Source organism: Onychostoma macrolepis, chromosome 12, assembly GCF_012432095.1.
Source record: "Onychostoma macrolepis isolate SWU-2019 chromosome 12, ASM1243209v1, whole genome shotgun sequence".
NCBI classification, from domain to species: domain Eukaryota; kingdom Metazoa; phylum Chordata; class Actinopteri; order Cypriniformes; family Cyprinidae; genus Onychostoma; species Onychostoma macrolepis.
The window spans coordinates 3367299-3391350 of NC_081166.1; the positions used below are offsets into that span (position 1 = coordinate 3367299).

A 24052-nucleotide genomic window follows, 5' to 3' on the forward strand; every position below is an offset into this window, starting at 1 on the left:
TTTAGTTTTAAATTGTTTACATTTATTTCATATTTCTTTTAAATATTTTATTTAAATATCTTTAAAACTTCATATTTAATATTTATTTTGTTTTAAGGATTTTTAGATATTTTTAATGGGAAAATGGGTGGTTAAAATGCAGTGTTCAAGTCTTGTTGTTGATGATGGTGATGATGATGATGATGATAACAATAATAATAATAATATTATTATTATTTCTCCAAATATCTAAATTTATTTGAGGACCAAAACTTAATATATAATAATGATATCAAGTCCTGTTTTCATAAGTGTTATCTTTGGTGTTCAAGGCAGATCTGTGCATTATTTATTTAAATCTTGTGTATCCTTCAAACAAGAACAAAAATATGAAATCTTGCAGTGCTGCTTCTCAAGTGCATTTATGTTTGTATAAAGTTTTGTTTTCATAGCACAAAGCAATCAAGTGATGTGGACTACATTTAGGATGCATTGGTTAAATACAAAAGAGCTGTATAAATATTCCACAGAAATCATGCAAATGTGGAGTGTGAATAAATAATGACTACATTTTATTATTCAGATGAACTATCCCTACTCCACATCCAGATAATATTGTGCCAGGCTCTGAGATGAGGGTGTCCCACTAAGGTCCTTTATTGAATAGCCTACACCTTCCTGTCAGCGGGAGTATTTCCTGTCTTTATCTCGTTCATTACTCACACAATCTGTGATCAGGCTGCAATAGATGTTTATTAGCGCAGCACGCTCGTGTATCTCACTTGCTCGGGCTTTAAACAAAATACAGCCACCAACCTGTAAATAATGCATGCGCTGTTCCGACACGTGTCGCAGTTGGCCGTGTCCTGTCCGGTTCGATAGGAGAGTCTGTGAGGAGATAAAGAGAGAGAGAGACGAGTCATTCCCCGTTCACCCTGTCCTTCCTCATTATCAGCCGTGTTAGCATTCCTCACACCGGCGTTCTGCAGAGGACACACGGGACGCCGGCTCACAACAGAACAGCCTTCAAATCACCGTGACGCTGCAGAAATGTCAAATCCAGCTGCTTTTGACTGTTTTTGTTTGCTAACAGGAGCTAAAATGTGCTGATGCTTGTGGCATATAGTTCTATTTCTGTGTGGTTTGCTGTCTACATAGACAGCTGTCTTTCAAGGTAGCATCCTGGCTGAAATGAAACCGCACAAGAGACTGAATTTTACAGTGAATTCCAATAGTTGATGCCAGCTAATTATGTAATAATCTGCTTAAATGCACAGCAATCACAAATGTTGAATGCATTTGGCTTTTTAAATCAAATTAAAAATGGACTAATAGATTCAGCTGTCTTAATTGCTGTTTTAGCAATTTTTATTATTTACTGTAATTTACTTATTAAAGTATTTTTTTTCCGTACAGTTAATCCAAGTGTATTTAGTATTTTTAAGTACTAATTTTATTTTAGTTTTTCTGTTTTATTTATTTGTTTGTTTATTTTTCCATTCTTACGAAACATAAAAAAAACAAAAAAACATTTACGGGTAATTTTCAGCCAGGACATTAATTAATTTTACAGACATTTCCGTTAACCCTAAAACACAGTGCAGTGAATGTTTCAAAATACAGGTAAGAAAACAGTAAATAATCAATATGGAAAAATTCTTAATTTTTAAATGTTAATTTAAAAAAAAATTTATTTATTCATGTATTTATTTATTTAAATATTTATTGTAATTTACTTTTTTTTTTTTCTTCTACAGTTTAAATCTAAATATATTATATTTTATTTTAGTTTATTCTAATTTTCATTCATTCAATGTAATTTTCAGCCAGGACATTATTAATTAATTTTACAGACATTTCCATTAACGCTAAAACTCATTGCAGAGAATGTTTCAAAATACAGCTAAAACACCAGTTAAAAAAACAACAACAAAAAAACTAAGTATGGAAAATTCTTTCATCCGAATACAGTACATTGTCTTATTTTTATGGATTTTTTTTAAGGTGTAGAACTTGGCCACCGTATTAATAGCCTTCATTTCAGGAGGACACTTAAAATGCTGTCTTCTTGTGACCTTTAAACCTGTCTAGAGTCCACAGAAGCAAGATTTGACTATGCCCGACAAGAGAAGAATGCAGCTATGTCCACTGTACATGTAGTTTGTATGTTCACAAGGGCCTCTGGCCTGCAGTGAACATGAAATATGATCTGACAGCAGAGTTCAGGGGTGAGACACTGATTCCTTCCCAAAATCCCTTGTATTCGACCAGAGAGGTGTGATATCATTTCTGCTGGAGATCATCCTCACCTAAAATAGATTGAGCTCAGGGGGAAACGGGAAGTTCATTAACTAAACCAGAGCTTGATTTCAAAGGTTCTTCATTCGTCAGAACTTCTCTAGTTTTTGCCTTTCATTTTTATCAGTGTTTTTGTTTTTTTTGTTGTTTTTTTTTTTCAGCTGTAGAACTTTGTATGTAAATATTTGATTCAAAGCGAATTATAATCAGGCCGGATGTGTGTGTAATGTTTGTTGAAGCGCAGAGCTGTGTTCCTGAATTACTTCATTGCTGTTTTGTACATCAGCAATCAGCTTCACGTCGGCGCTCTTAACAGCGTGAAAAACAAAACTGTTATTCAAATGCTGAATAAATTATACATAATACTAGAATGCATCTCATTATAGTCACTTAACTGTCACTCACTGGAGGTTTGCACAGTTTCAACTGACTGTTTGAGGCTTGCAGATCAGCGCAAGCTCATTGACCAGCGGTATTCTGCTGAATCTTCAGCATCATGTGTATTTGGCTCTAAGATGTGCATGCAAGTTTGCAGTGTAATTTGAAAGTGATGTCATGAAGTGATTGCATGCAAAAACACAATTACGGCACAGATTTGAATGAATTTATTGCCTCCTTAAGATGAATGGTGTTGTATTTCTCATTTGGATAAAAGCATCTGCAAAATGAATGCACGTTCTCTCTACCGTTCAAAAAATTTTTTAGGAAGAAGTCTCTCTTTGAGAGAAAAATGAAAAATAAAATTATTAAATATTATTACAATTTAAAACAACTATTTTCCATTTTAAAATAATTTATTGCCGTGATGCAAAGCTGCATTTTCAGCATCATTACTCCAGTCTTCAGTGTCACATGATCCTTCAGAAATCATTCTAATATGCTGAATTGCTGCTCAAATAACATTTTTGATTATCAAAGTAGTGCAGCTAAGTATTTTTTGGGGAAACCTTTTTTTTTTTTTTTCCTGGATTTTTTTTAATTAATAGGAAAGCATTTGAAATGGAAAACTTTTGTAATATAATATGTCATTACTGTCACTTTTCTGTCAATTTAATGCATCCTTGCTGAATTCAAGAATGCATTTCTTAAGACTGAGCATTTAATTAACATCTCGTTCACTTACTAAATTGCTAGTTATCATTAATCTCATTGATTTCTGTTTCTGAAAGCAAGTTTTGTGAATTGAAGGTTTGTCAGACTTAAATGTTAGTTCAGACAGTATGACTGTGTAGCAAGAGAATAAATCTTATTTACACCATATTTAATTGTAAACACAAAACATTGCAGGTTTTGATGTATATTGGTGATCTTTCGCTCTGAAGCTTTGCTCTGTGAACAGTAGTCAGTGTTTACATCCGATTCCTAGTCTCTGGTATGTGTTTGTGTTTGTTCGCTCTGAGTTTGCCTCCAGCAGGATTGTGCTATAGTCTCTGAGCTGAATATTTCTTACATTTATAAATGCTAAAGTAAATAGCATAAATCTCCTTTCGCCAACAAGTTTTTCACTGCCGGTGGTGATGTGTGGAGACGTGGGCTCCAAAAATTCAAGAAGCTTTACTTTCACTGTTGGCTGCCATTAGTAATTACTGCCTGTCGTTGAAACGATTGCTTTGCTGGCAGGAAGCAGGTGACCCGTCGACCCGTCCGACGGTCCTGTGATGGAGGGCCAATGTCAGACTGACGGGAACCCGACGGAGTGATCAATAGCTCTGATGAGACGTGTTGTCATATCTGTCTGTCTCTCGTTCTGTCGATCTGTATCTCCAGCTCGACTCTGTCCGTCTCTCATTGCTGGAGTATTACGGGATGAATACAAGTTAAGCTGTATTGACAGCATCTCTGGCATCCTGTCGATTAGCACAGAAAATAATTTCAGTTCGTAATGTCAGTGTGTGTGTGTGTTTCTTTTGTACTCGGTTGAAGTTCTAGGTAAGTTTTGGTAGTTAAACCACTCTTTTGCTTATGGATGTTTAACCCAAAATGCTTGTTTAATTTGGTTTTACTTTTGTCCAATTTTTTGCACAGATTTTTAAAATTTGCATTATATAATTGAATATTCATTGATTATTATTAAAGTCCATAAACTGATGTTTACCACTTTATTTATTCATTTATTTAAAGACAGTGCAGTAATGCTTATTTTTTGATAATCCATTGAGTAATAATTGAAAGAAATTAATTCTTGAAACTGATAAACGTTTAAATGTTAAATATGAATTAACTATTTGTGATATATACCTTGATTAAAGAATATATATAAAATATTTTTTCCTGCAACTATCAAGTCTTGAAAGTTTGTTTTTACAATTTAGTTTGATCTTACATGTTTGTCTCACCTTTTTACTTGTGTGTTCTGTTATATTAATGTGCTTGCATAAATAATTTGACTTTCTTTTTTTAGCACAATACTAGTCTAATCTAGCTGGTTGTTCACCTTCAGGTTAATGATGAAATCCAGAAAGATTATTGTCAAAATGTAAAAATGGAACAAAAAATAAACTAGTTCTGCATGTAATTTATCAGCCAAAAAAAAATAAAAATCTGTATGGTACTGTTTGAAAAGAAGGAAAGAACAAATTAAAGAGAATGTATTGAGTGATTTATATGTAGAAATGCAAAAATGGAACAAGCATAAAAAACTTGTTCTGCATATTATTTATTAGACAAAGAAAAAAAAAATCTGTATTATGCCAGACTTATTTCATGTCAATTGTGATCCATACTGAAGTTTGCATTTCTATGCCGATCCCCTTATTCCAGTCAGACTCAGTTGCGGTTGCTTGGTAGAAAATGCATTGTGACCAGCTGGACTGAACGGCGGACAGTTCAGTGTGAAACGCCCCGCTTCTCTGTGACTCAGAGAGACTTTGAAACTACAGTCCAGAGCTGATTTTTGGCAGTCGCTGTCAGAGAGCAGCCGACTCGGCCATTACCGGCGCCGCCACCCCTGAGCTCTGCACTGGCCTCCTTCATAGGTCAAACTGCGGGGCTCATCGTGTAAAAGAGCAGGACACCAACAGCCATTTTGGATCTAATGAGAGCATGTGAAGTGCTGTTTGCTGATGCGTGGGGTTTATCTGAGGCTAGTTTCTGTGCCTAATGGGGACAGTGATGTATAGCGCTGTTGCTGGGAGCCTGAGGTTGGACAGGAGGGCAGGAGGAAGGCAGAATAATGTTTGTCACAAGGATCTGGCTGCCGGCGGTGATCAGGCCGAACACTCCGGAGCAGCTGGCACAGCGCGGGAGGTAATATGTTGGAATGTAAAAAGGAAGTCAATTATGTTGTATCCCGAAAGAGAAGACCTTTGGGACACGAGTTGAATTCTCCCACAAAGGGACCCTCTGTTATTGGGCAACATATTATTTGTGCAGATTGCAGATTATCATTTAAATAGATGCACAGAGAAACAGATACTGTCAGAAGTAATTATTTTCAAAGCTTCGTGTGACAAATATGGTTTAGTGTCTAACTAATTTTCAGTATGGATGAGTTCTGACCATTTTTATTTTTTATTTTTTTAACTCAAAGTAATTATTTTTGCCTTACGTTTTAGCAAGGGCTGGTTATGAGGTTATATAGAAATGTCAAGTAGCTGAGATATTGCTGCAACACAGTAGATATTGTGTATTTTTGTAAGCCAATTATGTGTGTGTGTGTGTGTGTGTATGTACAGGTGCATCTCAATACATTAGAATGTTGTGGAAAAGTTCATTTCAGTAATTCAACTCAAATTGTGAAACTCGTGTATTAAATAAATTCAATGCACACAGACTGAAGTAGTTTAAGACTTTGCTTCTTTTAATTGATGATTTTGGCTCACATTTAACAAAAACCCACCAATTCACTATCTCAACAAATTAGAATATGGTGACATGCCAATCAACTCAAAACACCTGCAAAGGTTTCCTGAGCCTTCAAAATGGTCTCTCAGTTTGGTTCACTAGGCTACACAATCATGGGGAAGACTGCTGATCTGACAGTTGTCCAGAAGACAATCATTGACACCCTTCACAAGGAGGGTAAGCCACAAACATTCATTGCCAAAGAAGCTGGCTGTTCACAGAGTGCTGTATCCAAGCATGTTAACAGAAAGTTGAGTGGAAGGAAAAAGTGTGGAAGAAAAAGATGCACAACCAACCGAGAGAACCGCAGCCTTATGAGGATTGTCAAGCAAAATCGATTCAAGAATTTGGGTGAACTTCACAAGGAATGGACTGAGGCTGGGGTCAAGGCATCAAGAGCCACCACACACAGACGTGTCGAGGAATTTGGCTACAGTTGTCGTATTCCTCTTGTTAAGCCACTCCTCAACCACAGACAACGTCAGAGGCGTCTTACCTGGGATGAGGAGAAGAACTACTGGACTGTTGCCCAGTGGTCCAAAGTCCTCTTTTCAGATGAGAGCAAGTTTTGTATTTCATTTGGAAACCAAGGTCCTAGAGTCTGGAGGAAGGGTGGAGAAGCTCATAGCCCAAGTTGCTTGAAGTCCAGTGTTAAGTTTCCACAGTCTGTGATGATTTGGGGTGCAATGTCATCTGCTGGTGTTGGTCCATTGTGTTTTTTGAAAACCAAAGTCACTGCCCCCATTTACCAAGAAATTTTGGAGTACTTCATGCTTCCTTCTGCTGACCAGCTTTTTAAAGATGCTGATTTAATTTTCCAGCAGGATTTGGCACCTGCCCACACTGCCAAAAGCACCAAAAGTTGGTTAAATGACCATGGTGTTGGTGTGCTTGACTGGCCAGCAAACTCACCAGACCTGAACCCCATAGAGAATCAATGAGAAACAAGAGACCAAAAACTGCAGATGAGCTGAAGGCCACTGTCAAAGAAACCTGGGCTTCCATACCACCTCAGCAGTGCCACAAACTGATCACCTCCATGCCAAGCTGAATTGAGGCAGTAATTAAAGCAAAAGGAGCCCCTACCAAGTATTGAGTACATATACAGTAAATGAACATACTTTCCAGAAGGCCAACAATTCACTAAAAATGTTTTTTTTATTGGTGGTATGAAGTATTTCTAATTTGTTGAGATAGTGAATTGGTGGGTTTTTGTTAAATGTGAGCCAAAATCATTACAATTAAAAGAACAAAGACTTAGGGTGAATCCCATTTCTCTGTCTTACCCCTTCCCCTTAGTTTTGCGCGTTCACGTGAAAGTAAGGGCTATGCCAATTCTCGTTTTGATCGAGGGGTAGGGCTAAGGGGAAGTGGTAGATACCCCTTAAAACCAAGCATTTTCGCGAGCTTACTTGAAACCAAGGGGTACCCAGAACACACTGCGCAACCGGCAACAATGGCGGCCAGATCATCCAGAGAGTCCCATAAATGTAAGTATTTTCGGCTTAAATAATTTATTTAAAAATTACGACAGTCTTGTTTTGTGCTCTAGACAGTCCTGTACATATATATTTGCAACCATGTTCTTAATTGAAACGTTTTAAAAAATCGCTAGTTTGCTACGGTAACGTTACAGTGCTGATTTGCACAACAGTCCCGTAGACTAGCCTTGAATGGACTCCTTGCACGTCTACAGTTTTAACTAAACTCCAAAGTTTGTGGTCAACACTTGTCGGCTCTGATGATGTAGCAGCCAGCTAGCGACGGTGTATGATGACGTAACCGTAACTAAATGGTGCCTCATTTCATAGGGGTATGTTTTCACCCCTAGCGCTTACCACTCGGTTTCAAGGGACAAGGGCTAGGGGTAAGACGAAGGGGAAGGGGTAAGACAGAGAAATGGAATTCACCCTTAAACTACTTCAGTCTGTGTGCATTGAATTTATTTAATACACGAGTTTCACCATTTGAGTTGAATTACTGAAATAAATTAACTTTTCCACAACATTCTAATTTATTAGCACCTGTATATAGCTAATTTAGATATTTACCACACATTTGTTTTTTGTTTTTTATTCCTTATTGTTTAAATTTCTTATTGAATATATTGTAATGTCTATTTTTTTGATAATCTAGTGATTTAAACATTCTTGAATTCTTGCGATTATTTCATATTTTGTTTGGATTAATATGAAATGTTGAATTTCTTGTTAAAAAAAAAATCCCTGTATATTTTCCCCTCACATGTTATGTCTGAAAGCATGTTTAATTTATTGTGGATATTTACCATATTTATTTTATTTTTTCTATTAAATGTTTTAATTCCTTTTTTTGGTAATCCAATGAGTTCAATATTCTTTAATTTTTAATACATTTTTTAATGATTGATTTCATATTTACCTGTGGACTGCATATATAAAATCTACCATTCCTTTACTGTGATGAAAGAACTTTCTCTCCTACAGTATTTGTTTATTAATATTTTCTTTTTTATTTAGAAAGCATGACCAAAACCTTGTCCAAGACCATGCCTGAAAGTATGTTTAATTTATTGTATGTTTTTAAAGAAATTATTTGGTTGGTCGATTTTGGTTGGAATGATTTTTTTTTTATGAGTCACTCAATGTTTGTTTTTGATCATTAACTAATGCACACCAGTGATTCATAGTTCAGCTACACAACCGCTAGCATTCCCTTTTGATACTTTAGCTTGTTTTTAGTCAAATGCCTCTTTGCGTACGTCTTTGTCTGCAGCACGCTTTTGAACACGTTGAAAAGTACTACATCACGCCTGCGGTAATGTAACAGATGTAATTATGAACACACTCACCTACGTCCTCCAGTCTCACTGTCTTTTGTCACATGACTGACATTTCTGAGTGTGTGGAATGAGACTAATGTTGTGTATCCACACAAGCATTAACTGTTTCTGCATTGAATGCAGGAAAATGCACTTTCTCAGACCTGAGCTGGGGAATTGAAAACTCGTTGCATTGCCTTGAATACATTAAAATGCCTCTGAGGCATGTGCTTGGGTAATGTTGGAGAATTCCCTCTCTGAAACCAAAGTTGAGTTTCATTTGTTTTTGTGTCAATGCTTTTTAGTGTGTAAAGCATGCTATTAGACTTGATGTGTGACCCTGGACCACAAAACCAGTCATAAGGGTCAATTTTTCAAAATTGACCTTGACACATCTTCTGAAAACTGAATAAATAAGCTTTCCATTGATGTATGGTTTGTTAGGATCGGACAAAATTTGGCCGAGATACAACTATTTGAAAATCTGGAATCTGAGAGTGCATAAAATCTAAATATTTAAAAAATTGCCTTTAAAGTTGTCCAAATGAAGTTTTTATTACTAATCAAAAATTTTTGATACATTTATGGTAAGAAATTTACAAAATATCTTCATGGAACATGATCTTTACTTAATATCCTAATGATTTTTGACATAAAAGAAAAATCAATAAGTTTGACTCATACAATGTATTTTTGGCTATTGCTACAAATATACCCCAGTGACTTAAGACTGGTTTTGTGGTCCAGGATCACATATAAGTGCTAATACACTGGCTAAAATTAGTAATGCACTGGATAATGTTTATATATTATGCAAAATATGTTGTTTTGATCAGTCAGTGGTCCTTTGTCCCATGATTCTCCGAGTTTGTGCTTGAGCGGATCTCTAATCATCCTCATGATGTTGTTGTCTAGTCTCCTGATCATCATCTGGATCAGTTGTTTACGGAACCCTCTTGCTGTGACCTTAATTGTGCTTCAAGTATATAAAATAGACATGTAGTCTTGCAGGTAATTAATGCCATTTTTAATCACTATCCTGGCGGGTTCTAGTGCTTGCATCCCAAAGCATCTTTAGGGAAATGTGTGTGAATTTGCAGGAAAATAAGTCTGTTTCCTGTGCAAACTCAAATTTTTCTTTTCCCTTGACCTAACCAGTCTCAAACATTAGATTTAGTCCTACTTCTCTCTAAATTGCATGCAAACTGATCTCATAAGGGGCTTACTTAATGTTGTACAGTTTTGTGTAAATGCTGAACTAATCAGTATGTTATGCTTAGCTGGGTGGGATAAAGCTAAATGTGGCATTGGAATATTTTAAAGCGATAGTTTAGGCTGATTTGCATGATATCCTGCTGTGGGAATGAGCTGGTTTATCATTGATTGGCTCTGACTGTAAATATTCAGCTGTTATGCATGCAAATATCCTGCTTGTGTAACTTACTAGTTAGTGTCTATGATATTTCCCATTTGGACTGGTTCATTTCATCTCAATATACTGCGTAATCTTCTTCTTTGTGAGGTACATTTATATTGTATTTTTCTACTCTCTTAAAAAAGGTTTGTCATTACTTAATGCCTCTGCCCCGATTTGGAGCGGATTCAATTGTTAGATTAAATAGGCGCTCTCGAAAGTAGAAGGCTTTTGGCATCGTTAAATAAGTAGTATTTAGAAGGCCTCTAGCAAATTTCCCAGGTTGAGTCCAAGGTGATAAAAGTCAATATGAAAAAGAGCGCTGCCCTGAAAGTCTTGCTAACCGACCAAAGATGCACTTATCCATCCTAATTAGACCTGCTATGGCAGTCAGTTTGAGAACCAAACAGTTCTTGGGGGTGATTTAATGTTGAGACAACCAAAGTAATCAACCTTTAGGTCAACTTTTTGCGAACAGTGTACATTGGTTCGTTGGAGCTTTCAACGCGTTGTAGTTGGCATGAGTTGTAGATGTTTAGGGAAACCTGTAAGGAAATGCAATTCTGCTTAGTGCAGTTCTGTTGGCACAATTTTATTTAAAAAAAAATAAATTAAAAAAAGTGTTGCCCTTAAAGTCTTACTAACCAACCAAATATGCACTTATCCATCCTAATTCGACCCTACTATAGCTATAGAACCAAACAATGGCTCTAAAACTGATGTAATGTTTTTGCTGTTAGAGTAGTTTCTTGTATCTCATGCATTGGAAACTACCAAAGTAATCCATCTTTAAGTCAACTTTCTGAACGATGTGCATTGTGGTTCACATTGTAGTTGGCGTGCATTGTGGATTTTTCAATTACTTTGTCACAAAATGTCATATTTTGAAACAGTGCTACACTTAGTTACTAACCAACCAAATCTATACTCATCTATCCAAATTAGGCCTACCTGAAGTATTTTTTCTGTGTTAAATCTCTTGTGTCCAATGCATAAACGCACAGATAAAACCAAAGCAATCCATCTTTACGTCATCTTTCCGAAAAATGTGTATTGTGGTTCACTGGCACATTCAACACATTGCAGTTGGCATGTGTTGTGAATGTTTGGAGAAACATGTGTGGAAATGCAATTCTGCTTGGCGCAATTCTGTGCTGAAAAAATGCTGCTCATATAGTCTTGCTAACCAAACAAAGATGCACTCATCCATCCAAATTGGACCTACTATAGCAGTTTGAGAACCAAGCAATACATGGGAATGAAGTAATATATTCTATGTTGGAATAGTTTCTTGTATCTAATGCATAAACGCATTGAGTCATCCAAGGTAATCCTCCTTTAGGTCAACTTTCCGAACAATGTGCATTGTGGCTCTTTCATTGGCACTTTCAACACATTGAGGAAACCTCTGGAGAAGTGCACTTCTGCTTTGTGTAGTTCTGTTGGCACAGAATTTTATTTTTATGAAATAGAGTGCTTCCCTTAAAGTCTTGCTAACCAACCAAAGCTTTACTCATCCATCCTAGTTAGACCCACTATAGCAGTTTGAGAACCAAACAATACGTGGGACTGGCGTAATGTTTTCTGTCTTGGATTAGTTTCTTGTATGCCATGCTTAAATACATAGAAACAACCAAAGTAATCCATTGTGCTTCAACACATTGCATTTGGCCTGTTTTGGGAAACCTGTGGGAAATTGCAATTCTGCTTGATACAGTTCTTTTGGCACAATATTTAATTTTACTCTTTGCATGCTGGTTAAAGTACATTGTCTTACCCTTCTCTATGAGCTTCTCCTTTTTCCAGCTCCTGAATGACACCCAGCAGCACTTTGATGGTTTCCTGGCTGGAGCTGATCATGTTTTCCATGGCCTGGAGCTGCGCTTTAACATCCCCATCCTGATTGACAGGCACTATCTGCTTGCACGCCTCATTATCCATCTGTAGAGTTCCCGATCCTGTGCCGCCCCTGCATGGAGGCGCAGGCATGGGAACGGCTGTCGAGGAGACTGGAGTCACCGGCGCTGCCTCCTCCATGGCCCGCAGCGGTCGAGCAGAGAGCGTGCCCACGTGGCACTGGACCTGCGTCGTGCAACTGGACCGCGGCAGCGTCTGCGACTGCAGGCCATTGAGCTGCAGCGCCTTCTTGCGTTTGTTCCGCTCGGACGGACTCTCCAGGCACTCCACCTGTGTGAGGGAGTTCCACGCGATAGGTCCCATCACTTTGGAGGAGGAATCCTCTAGAATATTCCCACCGCTCTCCCCAGAGTTTAGCAACTGTAGCTTGCCTGAGCGATCAAGAGTTTCAGAGTCTCTCTGGAAGCCCTTACTGTGTTTTCTTCTGACGCTACAGATCTGATAGTCCGAGTTGTCCGTTCCCGCTGTGGACCCATCTGTCGGACAAGGAAGAACCAGAGCATCCGAACACGGTCCGTCTGTTCTCTCCAGACAGTCCCTGGTTTGTGGGTGTTGCTCTATAGTCGCGACGCACTTGTTGGTGTGCATTAATGCTCTTGTTTTTCTCACATTTTGAGAGGGTGCGCACTCCCTACCCACCTCGGTAGCTTTCGCCCTCTTTACATCAATAACAAACCCATCGTCCTGATCCTTACAGCTCTCCACAACAGCAGCATGCTTGACCGTATGTCCTTTCTTCCGCTCAAATGGAAAAGTCTGGTAACGCTTCCTAAGATCCGGTGATGTTTGCACTCCAGTGCTTTTGGTGACATTGGGGATTGATCTGCGAGCTGGGACGGTCATGTATTTGCGGTACGCCACCTTGTAGACCGGCTTCCCCCCTCGGGCCGCAGCAGCCTGTTCATTCTGTGCCTCGCAGATGTCCTTGAAGCGCACCTGAAGGGCTTTGTTGCGTTTGCGCACCTGCCGGCTTTCGTCCGATGATCCTTTGACCTCCAGGGCCATGGAGGCCGCCGTTGCCTCTGAGTCCGACTCAGAGTTGGTGAGCATGCATTTACCAGCGTCCTTGCTCACCATGGTTCCTGCAAACACAATATTATTAGTTGGAAAAATGGTGCACTTGCCTTTAGCAACTGTATCTTGCATGTAATTGTGTTAGTAGATTAGATTTCTGTGCTTAAATGATCTGACACAAATGTGAAAATAATCAGTCATGGAACCAGAAAAGGGCACAGCTGCAACATCTTTCATCCCCAGACTCTATGAACATTTCATATAGCGAATTTGCGTCCTTTCCTTCACTAACCTGCTCAGCTCGTTTGCGGTGAAATTTATGGAGCAATCTCATGAGTGTTGTCCTAGCCCGTGACTTGTTTGTCTTTGACAGTTAATTGCATCTCTTAATCTCGTGTGTTCCTGGAGCGACCGCACGCAGGGAGAATGATAGGAGTGAAAGCACGTCATCTGTCTACCTCCCTGGAGTTCACCATCCCTCAGCTAACTAATAGAAAGAGAGAGACTGCCTGCCCTGTGATTCAGCATCATCACCCTGACAAACACTCCCAGCTTCCCTCCGAGGCCTGTGTGTCAAACTGCCTTTTTTTAGTGCCTCGATATGTGCATTCTTTTCTGGAAATATGTGAGTACGTTTGATTATGTATGTATGTATCTATCTGTCTCTCTGTTCTACCGATCTACCTACCTACCTACCTATATCGGTATCTATCTATATTAGACAACATGCATTATTTTTTTTCTAATTTACTCAGAGACCAAAGACTGCATGTTAGATTTACCCAAAACTAATTATATCCCATGTTTAACCACTATAGAGAGACATCAGTGACACATTCCAGAAGATCTGGCCGAGGTGAGGCTGGGTTCATGAGTGCTGAAAGGCTACTGAAGCCCTGAAGCTCACATCTCCGAAAACGTCAAAGCAAATTTTTAATTAGACGTTATCTTCAACCACATATTTGAAGGCTAAACAACTACATTCTTGCCTAAAAAAAAACCTCCTAAAACTACATTCTGTGACACAAAATCAGTATTATTTGTTATCAGTGCTGTTATCACTAGAATATCACATGCCTGGAACAGGCTCAGAGCCAATTAGATTTGGGAACCAGAAAAAACGTGTGTGTGTGTGTGTGTATGCGCACACACACACACACACACACACAAATAAACACAAAAACACACACACGAGTATGTGCTTTCTCAGAAGTTATGTCTCCAAGTTCATGCTCTATAACCATCACTTTAGCCATCATAATACCACTTGTGTAAGAAATTCATCACTTTAACAAATACATTTAAAGACAGGTTCTTCTGAAATTCTGTTATTATTTGTGTGTGTGTGTACTATGATGGTTTTGTGTAGTTAAAGGACATGTCTATTGGGCACTTGCTAAAAATAGCTTTAAAAATAATTTTAAAAATGCTTCTTGAGACCTGTTCTTTTCTGTTGTGCTTCATTGAGCTGTTATTGAACACCAGAATGTGTCATGATGCTGTGTGTTGGACATGAATCAACCTCATTATATGAGGCTTTCTTAATACCAACTAGACTTTCACACAATCCACCGACAAAGTCCATACTTGTGCACATCTCTAGTTTTTTTAGCCTGTTTTTTGTTTTAGTGTGTTTCAGATTTTCTTCTTGCATACAAAAGGAAAGACAGTTATGCAATGAGAGTCACAAACAGGAAAATGACACTCTCTTCAAGGTCTCAGGCTGATTGTTGTGAAGTTTTCAGTGACGGCTAACATTACTCAAGCAGGGTGATATCCGAACACTGTAACCCAGGATTCCTGAACCAAATCTGATTTCTGCTTCAGTAATCTTGTCTTTCAAATATGAAAGATTCACAACAACAGATACGAGCCGTCTGGAGCAGCAGCTTTAAATCTTTAGTGTGGCACAGGACGTCTTTTGTCTTGTCTTACAGAACAACCTTCTGGTCTAAACAAATAGTCCTTCAGTCTTCCCTACATTTTCCCTCAAGTTTCTGCAATAGTCTGGTCTTTCCTTCAATGTACAGTACCGTTCAAAAGTTTTGGGTCAGTAAGAAGTTTTTTTAAAGAAATTCATACTTTTCTCTGCAAGCGCACATTAAATTGATTAAAAGTACAGTAAAGACAATTCAATATTTTGAATCCTAAAATATGTATCATGGGTTATTTTTATTATTGTCGTTGTTGTTGTTGTTGTTGTTGTTAGTATTGTTATTGTTGTTATTGTTATTATTATCATCATTATTATTATTATTATGAACTGTTCTGAATTGAATTGAGAATGCTTTTTAATTTTAAATTACATTTCTGAAGGATCATGTGTCGCTAAAGACTGAAGTAATGATGCTGAAAATTCAGCTTTGCATCACAGGAATAAATTACGTTTTACACTGTTCAGTATTTATTTATTTTTTAATTGCAATAATTTCACAATTCTTACTTTTTTATCCAATAAAGGCAGCCTCTGTGAGCAGGAGACTTCTTTCAGTAACATTTTAAAAAATCTTACCAACCAGACTTTTGAATATTAGTCTAAGCCAGAGGGATTTATTTACATGCCTTTTTTTTACATGCCCATTTCCTTAAAGTAACAGCACACCTCTTTTTAAGCATCCACATGATTAAAAAATAATTCAGGTTGTAGCGTTAACGGTATATTTTGCAAACCAAAGTTTAATAGTCATAATTATTATAACACTGTAGTATAAGGGTTTGTTAGGTCACTGATCCCTTGTGTAAGCCTTATCAAAAACCACAAAGAGTCTCAAACAGGGTTCTCGTGCACATGTGTAGACAGCAGGGAATAACAATCCATACAGGAGCAGCATATGTTCTCAAAATCCAATAATATGTAATCTAATGGAGTGTGGATTCCTCTGCGGGTTTAGAAGCAGGTTGATCTCAGAGTTACTTAGCTGCACTTCTGCAAGAGTGTCATGTTGAGCATCTCTAATGCTTTCTGTGCTATTGGATTATGTCTATTACTCTAAATCATTTGTTAAGGGCCTCGAGAAAGGTGAGATAAAACCGGTGGTGACAGACCCTCGGCGACTAGCCGTCTTCGAGGGCCGTTCGGGATCGATGTGAGCTGCAGACATCATTACAAACCTTCAATACAGCAGCCAAATACACACTGGCCGAACAACACGCAAACAAGATCGATACGGCTGCTAGGAATCATGGGATTGTATTAATACATTAAATCGAATCCGCAGTCGACTCAACATCGTAGGTATCTCTCCTCCTCCTCGTTCCCATTCACTTCTGAGTGTGATGTATTACTAGTGTAACCCAGTTGTCAGGGAAAGCCCATCCCAAATGCATTTCCAAGTCAATTAATCAGAAAGGGTAGCTACTGCCGACGGCTTGAGTCCCCCAAAGAAGCATTAGCGGCCCTAGGATTATGTAAACAGCAAAGCGTGACTTTATTTACATAAGACTCTAAAGAATTAATTCATCAAATTATGTTTTCACAGTTGCCTTGTGTTTGATATTGTGGTATCGTAGCAACAGCCGAGTGGTTTTCTCTTCCTGGTCTTTGTCAACCTGAGCTCTTGAAAATCAGCTTTATCTTTGAAAGGCCCTGAAATGAAAGGTGGAAGATGGTAAACTTAATAGTGCTTTTATTTGCACACTGCTTTCATTAGTGCTGCTTGATATGGTGAGAATAACTATTGCTGTTAGTCATACTTTGAGTTGAGCATATGCTGTTTGCGTCTCAGATATGAGTGGAACCACAAATCATGAGGCTAGAGCGACTGGACATAAGATTTGGATGAAAAACTGTATAGCGACAAAGCAACTGCATAGCAACCAGGGTTGTGTGTCATTAAGAGTTTTTATTCATTGGATTTTATTTTTATTTATTATTTTATTTTAATTTATGCACCATTCTATATCGAATTGACAAAGATTTTTAAAGTAAATTAATTTGAAGTTGGTATCAAACAGGATAGCAATTTAAATGTAAGGAAATAAATTACTGTAATAAAGTTTATTATTATTATTATTATTATTGTTGTTATTATTATTAAGCATCCTTAATTGAATTGAGAATGTTTTATTAAATTAAATTCAAATTAAATTTTTTATTTTCACTTTGAGGTATCAAACAGGATTGCAGTTTAAATCTGAATATACAGTAAGGAATTTATCATTTAATTTTAATTATTAAAATATATAATAACAACAACAACAATGTAACAAAATTATTATTATTATTATTCATAATTCGGAAGTTGGAACAAACAGCAATTTAAAAAGCGTGCCCGAAACGTGAATCCAAATTCAGAAAGACACGGGAAGCACATAACGATTCCTAACAGTTGCCTGTTACATTACAGTACATCAAATTTCACTTACCACATAAACAGAGTAAGGAGAGATGACTGAGGACAATGGCGAATGGTTAGCAGATCCTCAGCACCACTGACAAACATCTAATCTTGTAAAATGTGTGTTAAGTACTCCATAGTATAAACAGAGTAACTCAAGCGCAAATCTTGAAAGTGAAACTAAAAAGCGATCGTGCATTCAAAAGCAGTTTCAATGCCAGGCATAATAGCGGCTCCCTGATGCCCGCAATTATATACAATACAGTATAATTACCCAATGATATAACTGCAAGAGAAAGTATTGAAATATGTATTTTCCTCCCATCTCGTATTTATTCCCTTTAGGGGTTCTGTAGTACCCCTCATTTTCTTTCCAAACACTGTATTGGGATGCGGAAGATTGCGGCGGGGGGATCATGATGTCAGCTAAATATCGCGATGTCTATCAGCCATCGGCGATGGACGATGGCATCGTCTATCTGCCTAACCCTGATTTATATATACATTATATTTTTATATATATATATATATATATATGTAAACAAAAACTTTTATTTTGGATGCGATTAATCGTTTGACAGCACTAATTTATTTATTTAACATCAAAAGCTAAAAGATTGTTAGGGCAAACTTTTGAGCTTTTATAATTTGATGGTTTGGATGCCTTTCAAGTTTGCACATGATTCTATTGCTAATTTTACCCTGATCTAGAGATTTTTGACATCTAGCAACTATGTACAGTAGCAGTCTCTCAGCAACCAGTATTCTGACTTACTGTAGCACTGCCCTTCTTCTGGAAAAGACTCATTGTAAATCCTGCATCTATGTGTGTCATTTATGATGCAAACAGCCACACATGAGATGTGTGAACAGTTCAACCTCAAGTTCATATATAATGAAGTCACAGCGGGCTGAGAATGCTAATCGCTGTAGATCATCATGTGTCGTGTGAAGGGTACAGACCCGCAGACATGAGTCACTGCTGTTTGTGTGTCTTCAATTAAAGAGCCACATCTGTTCAGTCGCACGCGAGTCTCTGCAGGCTTTGGTTGTAAGACGGTCCTGCGCTGCAGCGGCTGTGAATCGTAACTCATCGACGTCGCCTGAACCTCTAGTTCCGTGCTCAGGTGAAGCGTTACGGCGAGCTCTTCATTTTTCCTGGTGACAAGTTCATCTGCCTCACGCTGCTGCTTTCTCATGCCAACACTAACTACAGGAGGTCAAACACCCAGTCTTCTGAGAGAACACACTCTCATGGATGGATGAATGGACAACCTGTCCTCCTCCCTCTTCAATTTCCCCCAAAAATCAAGTGAACTGACCTGTAAACTTTCATCTGAGACCTTAGCGTCTCTCTCCATCCCTTATTATTTATTTCTTTTCCAAGATGCACTTGTCTTTCAGATGGGGAAAAGGTGTTTTAGATAGATGTTCAAAATTTAATTTAATATCGTTACTTAAAAAGTAGTGTGATTGCCCCACATTTTGCCCATTAAATTTAATGAATCTTTGACCTTCTTTTTTCTATTTATTTCATTATTATTATTTATTTATTTTTTAAATATTACTTTCATATTTAGAAATAGTACGGTTGCACCACAATTCAAAGGGGATTAATATAATTTTTTAATTTTAATAGAACTTTTACATTTAGGTCATTTAAAAGGTGCATCACATTTGTTGCCGTTGACCATTCATTTGAAGATTAATATTTTCATTGAAAAACATCCTAAATGTAGGTCTTTCCTTCACAGAAAGCTGTCTTAAGTTTTGACTTATGGACTACATTTTTGATGCTTTGTTTGTCAGAAATTTATGGAAAAGAGCTTTGTTTCTTTTGAGTTTTCAGGACTGAGGTCAGAAGCTTCATATGCTTCTCCAGTGTTGACCTGCAGCTTGTGTGTGGTTTCTGATCGAGGCGTTTAATGTGTTCTGGCACTTTTCCACAGGTGCAGTCAGGATGAGGGTTTTAATCTGGCCATCTAGTAATGTGCATGTAAAGAATGTGCTTTCAGGTTTGACAACAGATAAAATCAAATGTGTTAATTATGTAAGACTAATAGCATTGTACATGAACATCGGGTCATGTTTCATATTCATCCTCCTACGTCTGCAAGTTTTAATAAAACAGGAAATCCCTCCCCTGCTCGATTTATTTCTTTATTTGCTGACAGGAGCGCGGTTTTGTCTGAGCACAGGGTGTCCTAAAACACTGCAGGAACAAATGAAAGTGTGGCACTTCTAGAGAGCGTGTGGGGGCCGAGAGCTCACCCTTAATCCGGCTTTAGCTGCTGCCTTTCTGTTATTTATTTATTTGGTTTGTCTGCTGGGTTTTCTCCTGGTGATTTCCCCTGCAGGATATTATTAGTGTGCTTTCTCAGAATGAGGCCTGTTCACATTCAACACGGAAAAAGAGTTCATATGCATGTGTAATATGACCGGGATGTAGCTAAAACAGTCTCTATTTTCAGCACTTTTTTATGTCAGTCATTTTAACCAAACCATCAATTTCTTCTCTTGTGACTCATATGTATTGTGCTAATACCGAGATGTTTTAATAGCAGATGAATCTGTTTATGTGGCATTTTTAATGCATCATAATGTTTTTGTAAATATATTTGTGGTAATTATTTCTAAGGTGCAGTAATTTTGTATGATCTACAGTCGATATGGCGCTGCATTTAATGAAAATAAGCAAATGTCATTAAGGTCATTTAGTTAAAAAAAAAAAAAAAAAGGATAGGGAAGGAAAACATGCTTTGAAAATCTTTAAATAGTTTGCATCCTTTGAATTTTAAACAGTGCAAACTTTGTCTTTTTGAAATATTTTAAGTTGATCTATATCTATATGTTTTTGATTCAGTAAAAAGGATCGAACGATAGAAAGATTGATGGATTTACTAAATACATGTTTTGACGTGCCATGATAATTTATCATTAAACCTGAAGTCCCAAATCCTAACTTTGTTAAAGGAGTAAAGAAAGTCACAGGAAAGATATATTTGAGGAAGAGGTTTGGCAGGGTAGCGGATGTGTCTGATTCAGATCATGTAATGCCTATGACAACAAGGTTGAGGTTTTCCTTATCACCACAATTGCTGAAGTTATAATGATTGAATGCATGACTGCTTTAAACTAAGAAAATGAAATCATTTGTGTATTAGAACGTATTTGTGTGCACGCTAGACTACAGATATGCAACATTGTGTATAACATTTTGTTTGTGGTAGTATGGAGGATATTGTCTGTGTGTGATCCCTGCTGCATTAAAGCCAGTGTATGGAGTCAAATCCTTTGTCCGTTAATCGTTTCTCTAATGCCATAAGATGAGGCCGTCCATCTGAACGGCTGCTATTAGAGGATTGTGCTTCTAATAATTGTGGCTCTCTGATGCTAGAATATTTTAATGATGCGTCGTTGTCATTTCATCTTGAGTTAGTGTGCTCGCTGTCCTTCCAGTAGATGCGTCTCTTTAGCGGGTCTGTAAAGCGTTACGCTCTGGTGGAGAGACGACTCTTTAAACGCTGCCTCTACTGCGACGAGAGCTCAGAGATCATCACATCTACCCTCCTTTAAATCCACATTCATCAAGCATTACAGCCGCCGTAATGGCGCCACCTCACTGAAGCTCTGAAGATGAAGCATTATGACATTTCTGACTATTGCTGTGTACATTTACTAATGATAGCATGGATGGATGGATGGATGGACGGCTCTCTTTCATTCAGTCATTGACAAACAGTAGATCATGTGCATTCAGATGTGAAGATTTATGAACTAAAATATAATTAGTTGCTGTGAAGAATTAATTTGACTGATTGATTCCGTGTGGTAATTGAGTTTGAGTCTTTTTTTATTTGTTAAAAGAATCAGTTCATACGAGTCATTTGTGATTTGGATTATGGATGGTGCCGTATTCACTAAAAAGATTCAGCTCTGATTGTGCTGTATATTTTGATAGATAGATAGATAGAGAGATAGAGAGATAGAGAGATAGAGAGATAGAGAGATAGAGATAGATAGATAGATAGATAGATAGATAGATAGATAGATAGATAGATCAATTCATGAGTCATTTGTTTGTGAATTGGATAATGGTGATTTTGCCATGTTTTTGATTCACTAAAAAGAATCCGTTCATACAAGTCATTTGTTTGTGAATCTAGCACTGTATATTTTTGATTCACTAAAAATAAATGAATTATAGGAGTCATTTGTTTTTGAAATGGACTGTGCTAAATGTTCTGTGTATTTTTTTAATGTACTAAAAACAAATAATCTCAGAATCAATGGATTATCTATCAACTGTATAATCGTCTGAGATGATTCAGTGTGAGTTTGAGTCTGTTTGATATATTCCTTCTAACTTCAGTTCAAAAGAGTCATTTGTTTGAGTATTTGATTATGCTGAGTGTGGCATATGTTTTTTGATTCACTAAAACTGATTGGTACATAAGAGTCATTTGTTTGTGAATCGGAATGTGCCGATTGTGCTGTGTGTGTTGGTTCGAAAGACAAATGATTCATCAGTCTGCTCATAACAGTCATTTGTGTCTGAATTGTACTAGACCAGTTGCATTGTATGTTTTTGATTCCCTAAAAGCAATCAGCTCTCTAGAGTCATTTGTTTATCAGTTGAACTACACTGTTTGTTTTTGTGTGCAGACTGAGAGGACGCTACATTGTCTTTTTTTTTTTTTTTTTTCATCTCCTCACATTCGGTTCAGACCAAACTGAGCAACTGATGGAGAAGGGCTTTGGTTAGAGTGGTGACCAAGAACCTGAGGGTCACTCTAGTTGAGCTCCATGATCATACGTGGAGACAGGGGAAATCTACAGACGGACAAACACCACTGCAACACTCCACCGATCTGGGCTTTATAATTCAATTCAATCCTCTCCTCAGTGAAGACACAAGAAAACACACTTGGAATTTGCAAAATAGCACCTACAGTACCCTCAGACTCTTGAGAAACAAGATTCTTTGGTCTGATGAACCTCAGTTCCAAGCATCATGTTTGAAGGAAACAGGCACTGCTCATCACCTGCAGAGTAGCATCCCAAAAGTAAAGCGTGCTGGAAGCAGCCTCATGCTGTGGGGCTGTTTTTCAGCGGCAGGGACTGAGGGACTCGTCAGAGTAGAAGAAAAGCTCAATGCGCAAACATATTGAAATAGCATTAATGAAAACCCAGTCCCGAGCATTCAGAACCTCAGACTGGGCAGAAAGTTTACCTTCCAACAGGACAATGGACCCAAGAACACCGCAAGAGTGGCTTAAAGACAACTCTGTGAATGTCCTTGAGTGGCCCAGCCAGAGCCTGGGATTGAACCCAATCAAATATTTCTAGAGAAACCTGAAAATGTGTGTCTGCCCCCATTCAAATGATGATGATCAAAGCTTGTTGCATCAAACAAAAAAAGACTTGAGGCTGTAAAGGTGCTTCGGCTAAATATTTAGTCAAGGGTATGGATTACTTATGCACTGTACTTATTTCAGGGTTTTTTTTTTTTTTAATTTACGAAGTTGTGACAATTCTGTTTTTGCTTTGTCAATATGGAGTGTAGATTGATGTGGGAAAAAAGTAATTTAAAGCAGTTTAATATAAGGCAGCAACATAACAAAATGTGAAAAAAATAAAGGGGTATGAATACATTCGCAAGGCACTGTATAGTAACAGATCACTATCCAGATGTGCTAAGGTATGAACTAAAGTGTAAAGACATTTACAATGCTAAGCTTTTATAAGCACTATATGATCTAATAATATGAATAATGTGCTTTTCAAATGAAAGTGTAAGTTCACTGGAAATGAATCAGAGCATTCAGTGGAGTCAGAGCCTGATCTGCCCCGCTGACCCTGAACGGATTTCTTCTCCGGCTTTGCTGAGAGCTTTTACTCTATTTAGTATTCAGCTCTGATAGACCTGCAGTATTTTGAGGAAGTCGCTGGTGTACGGGGAACTGTATCTGACTCAACGCTGAGTAGTAAAACATCTCACCCCAGAGCTTTACACAAACACACACATGCAAAACCAAAGCACTTAAACATTTTTGAATAAGGTTCTTGTGGATGTTTAACTGAGACTTCGCTGCTCAGGATAGGGTTAGATTAGTACTGGCTGATTTGTAACTCTTCTGCAGTGTATTATCTTTCTGTCTGTCAGTTAATGTCATGGAGAGGCTCTCTGTGGAGTTTCAGACAGCGGGGTGCAGCTTCCATTACCCACACCACTCTTATTTCCCTGAAAAAGCAGAGACATGAGATCGGGAATGGAGAATGAGGGGAGAGATGCATTGTGTGATTATCCTCCAGCTATACATCAAAACAATACTAATTCAGCCAGCAAACATTAGCGCTGATGCTTAATGTGCGGTGTGGTTTATGAAGTTGTGCAATGGTGCAGATGTGGTGTCTCTAAATTGGTTGCTGCTGGAGACCAGGTGACCA

The 24052-nt window shown here is 37.8% G+C and overlaps 2 protein-coding genes across 4 annotated transcripts in view; one reads left to right on the plus strand and one right to left on the minus strand.

Moving 5' to 3' along the window:
- The window catches only part of dock1 (dedicator of cytokinesis 1), a 304321-nt gene that overhangs the window by 144237 nt on the left and 136032 nt on the right, over positions 1 to 24052 (plus strand). The window lies entirely within an intron of this gene.
- The window catches only part of LOC131550816 (inhibitory synaptic factor 2A), a 48459-nt gene that overhangs the window by 19334 nt on the left and 5073 nt on the right, over positions 1 to 24052 (minus strand). Inside the window, exons 2-3 of one of the 2 annotated variants that reach the window (XM_058793240.1) lie at positions 12112 to 13333; positions 796 to 867 (exon numbers count right to left, since the gene is read on the minus strand). In XM_058793240.1, coding sequence (XP_058649223.1) covers positions 796 to 867; positions 12112 to 13328 — 1289 coding nt within the window. In that variant the 5' untranslated portion in view covers positions 13329 to 13333. Of the gene's footprint in view, positions 1 to 795; positions 868 to 12111; positions 14375 to 24052 lie in introns of those variants that run through there. The other variant, XM_058793239.1, reaches the window with a different exon arrangement.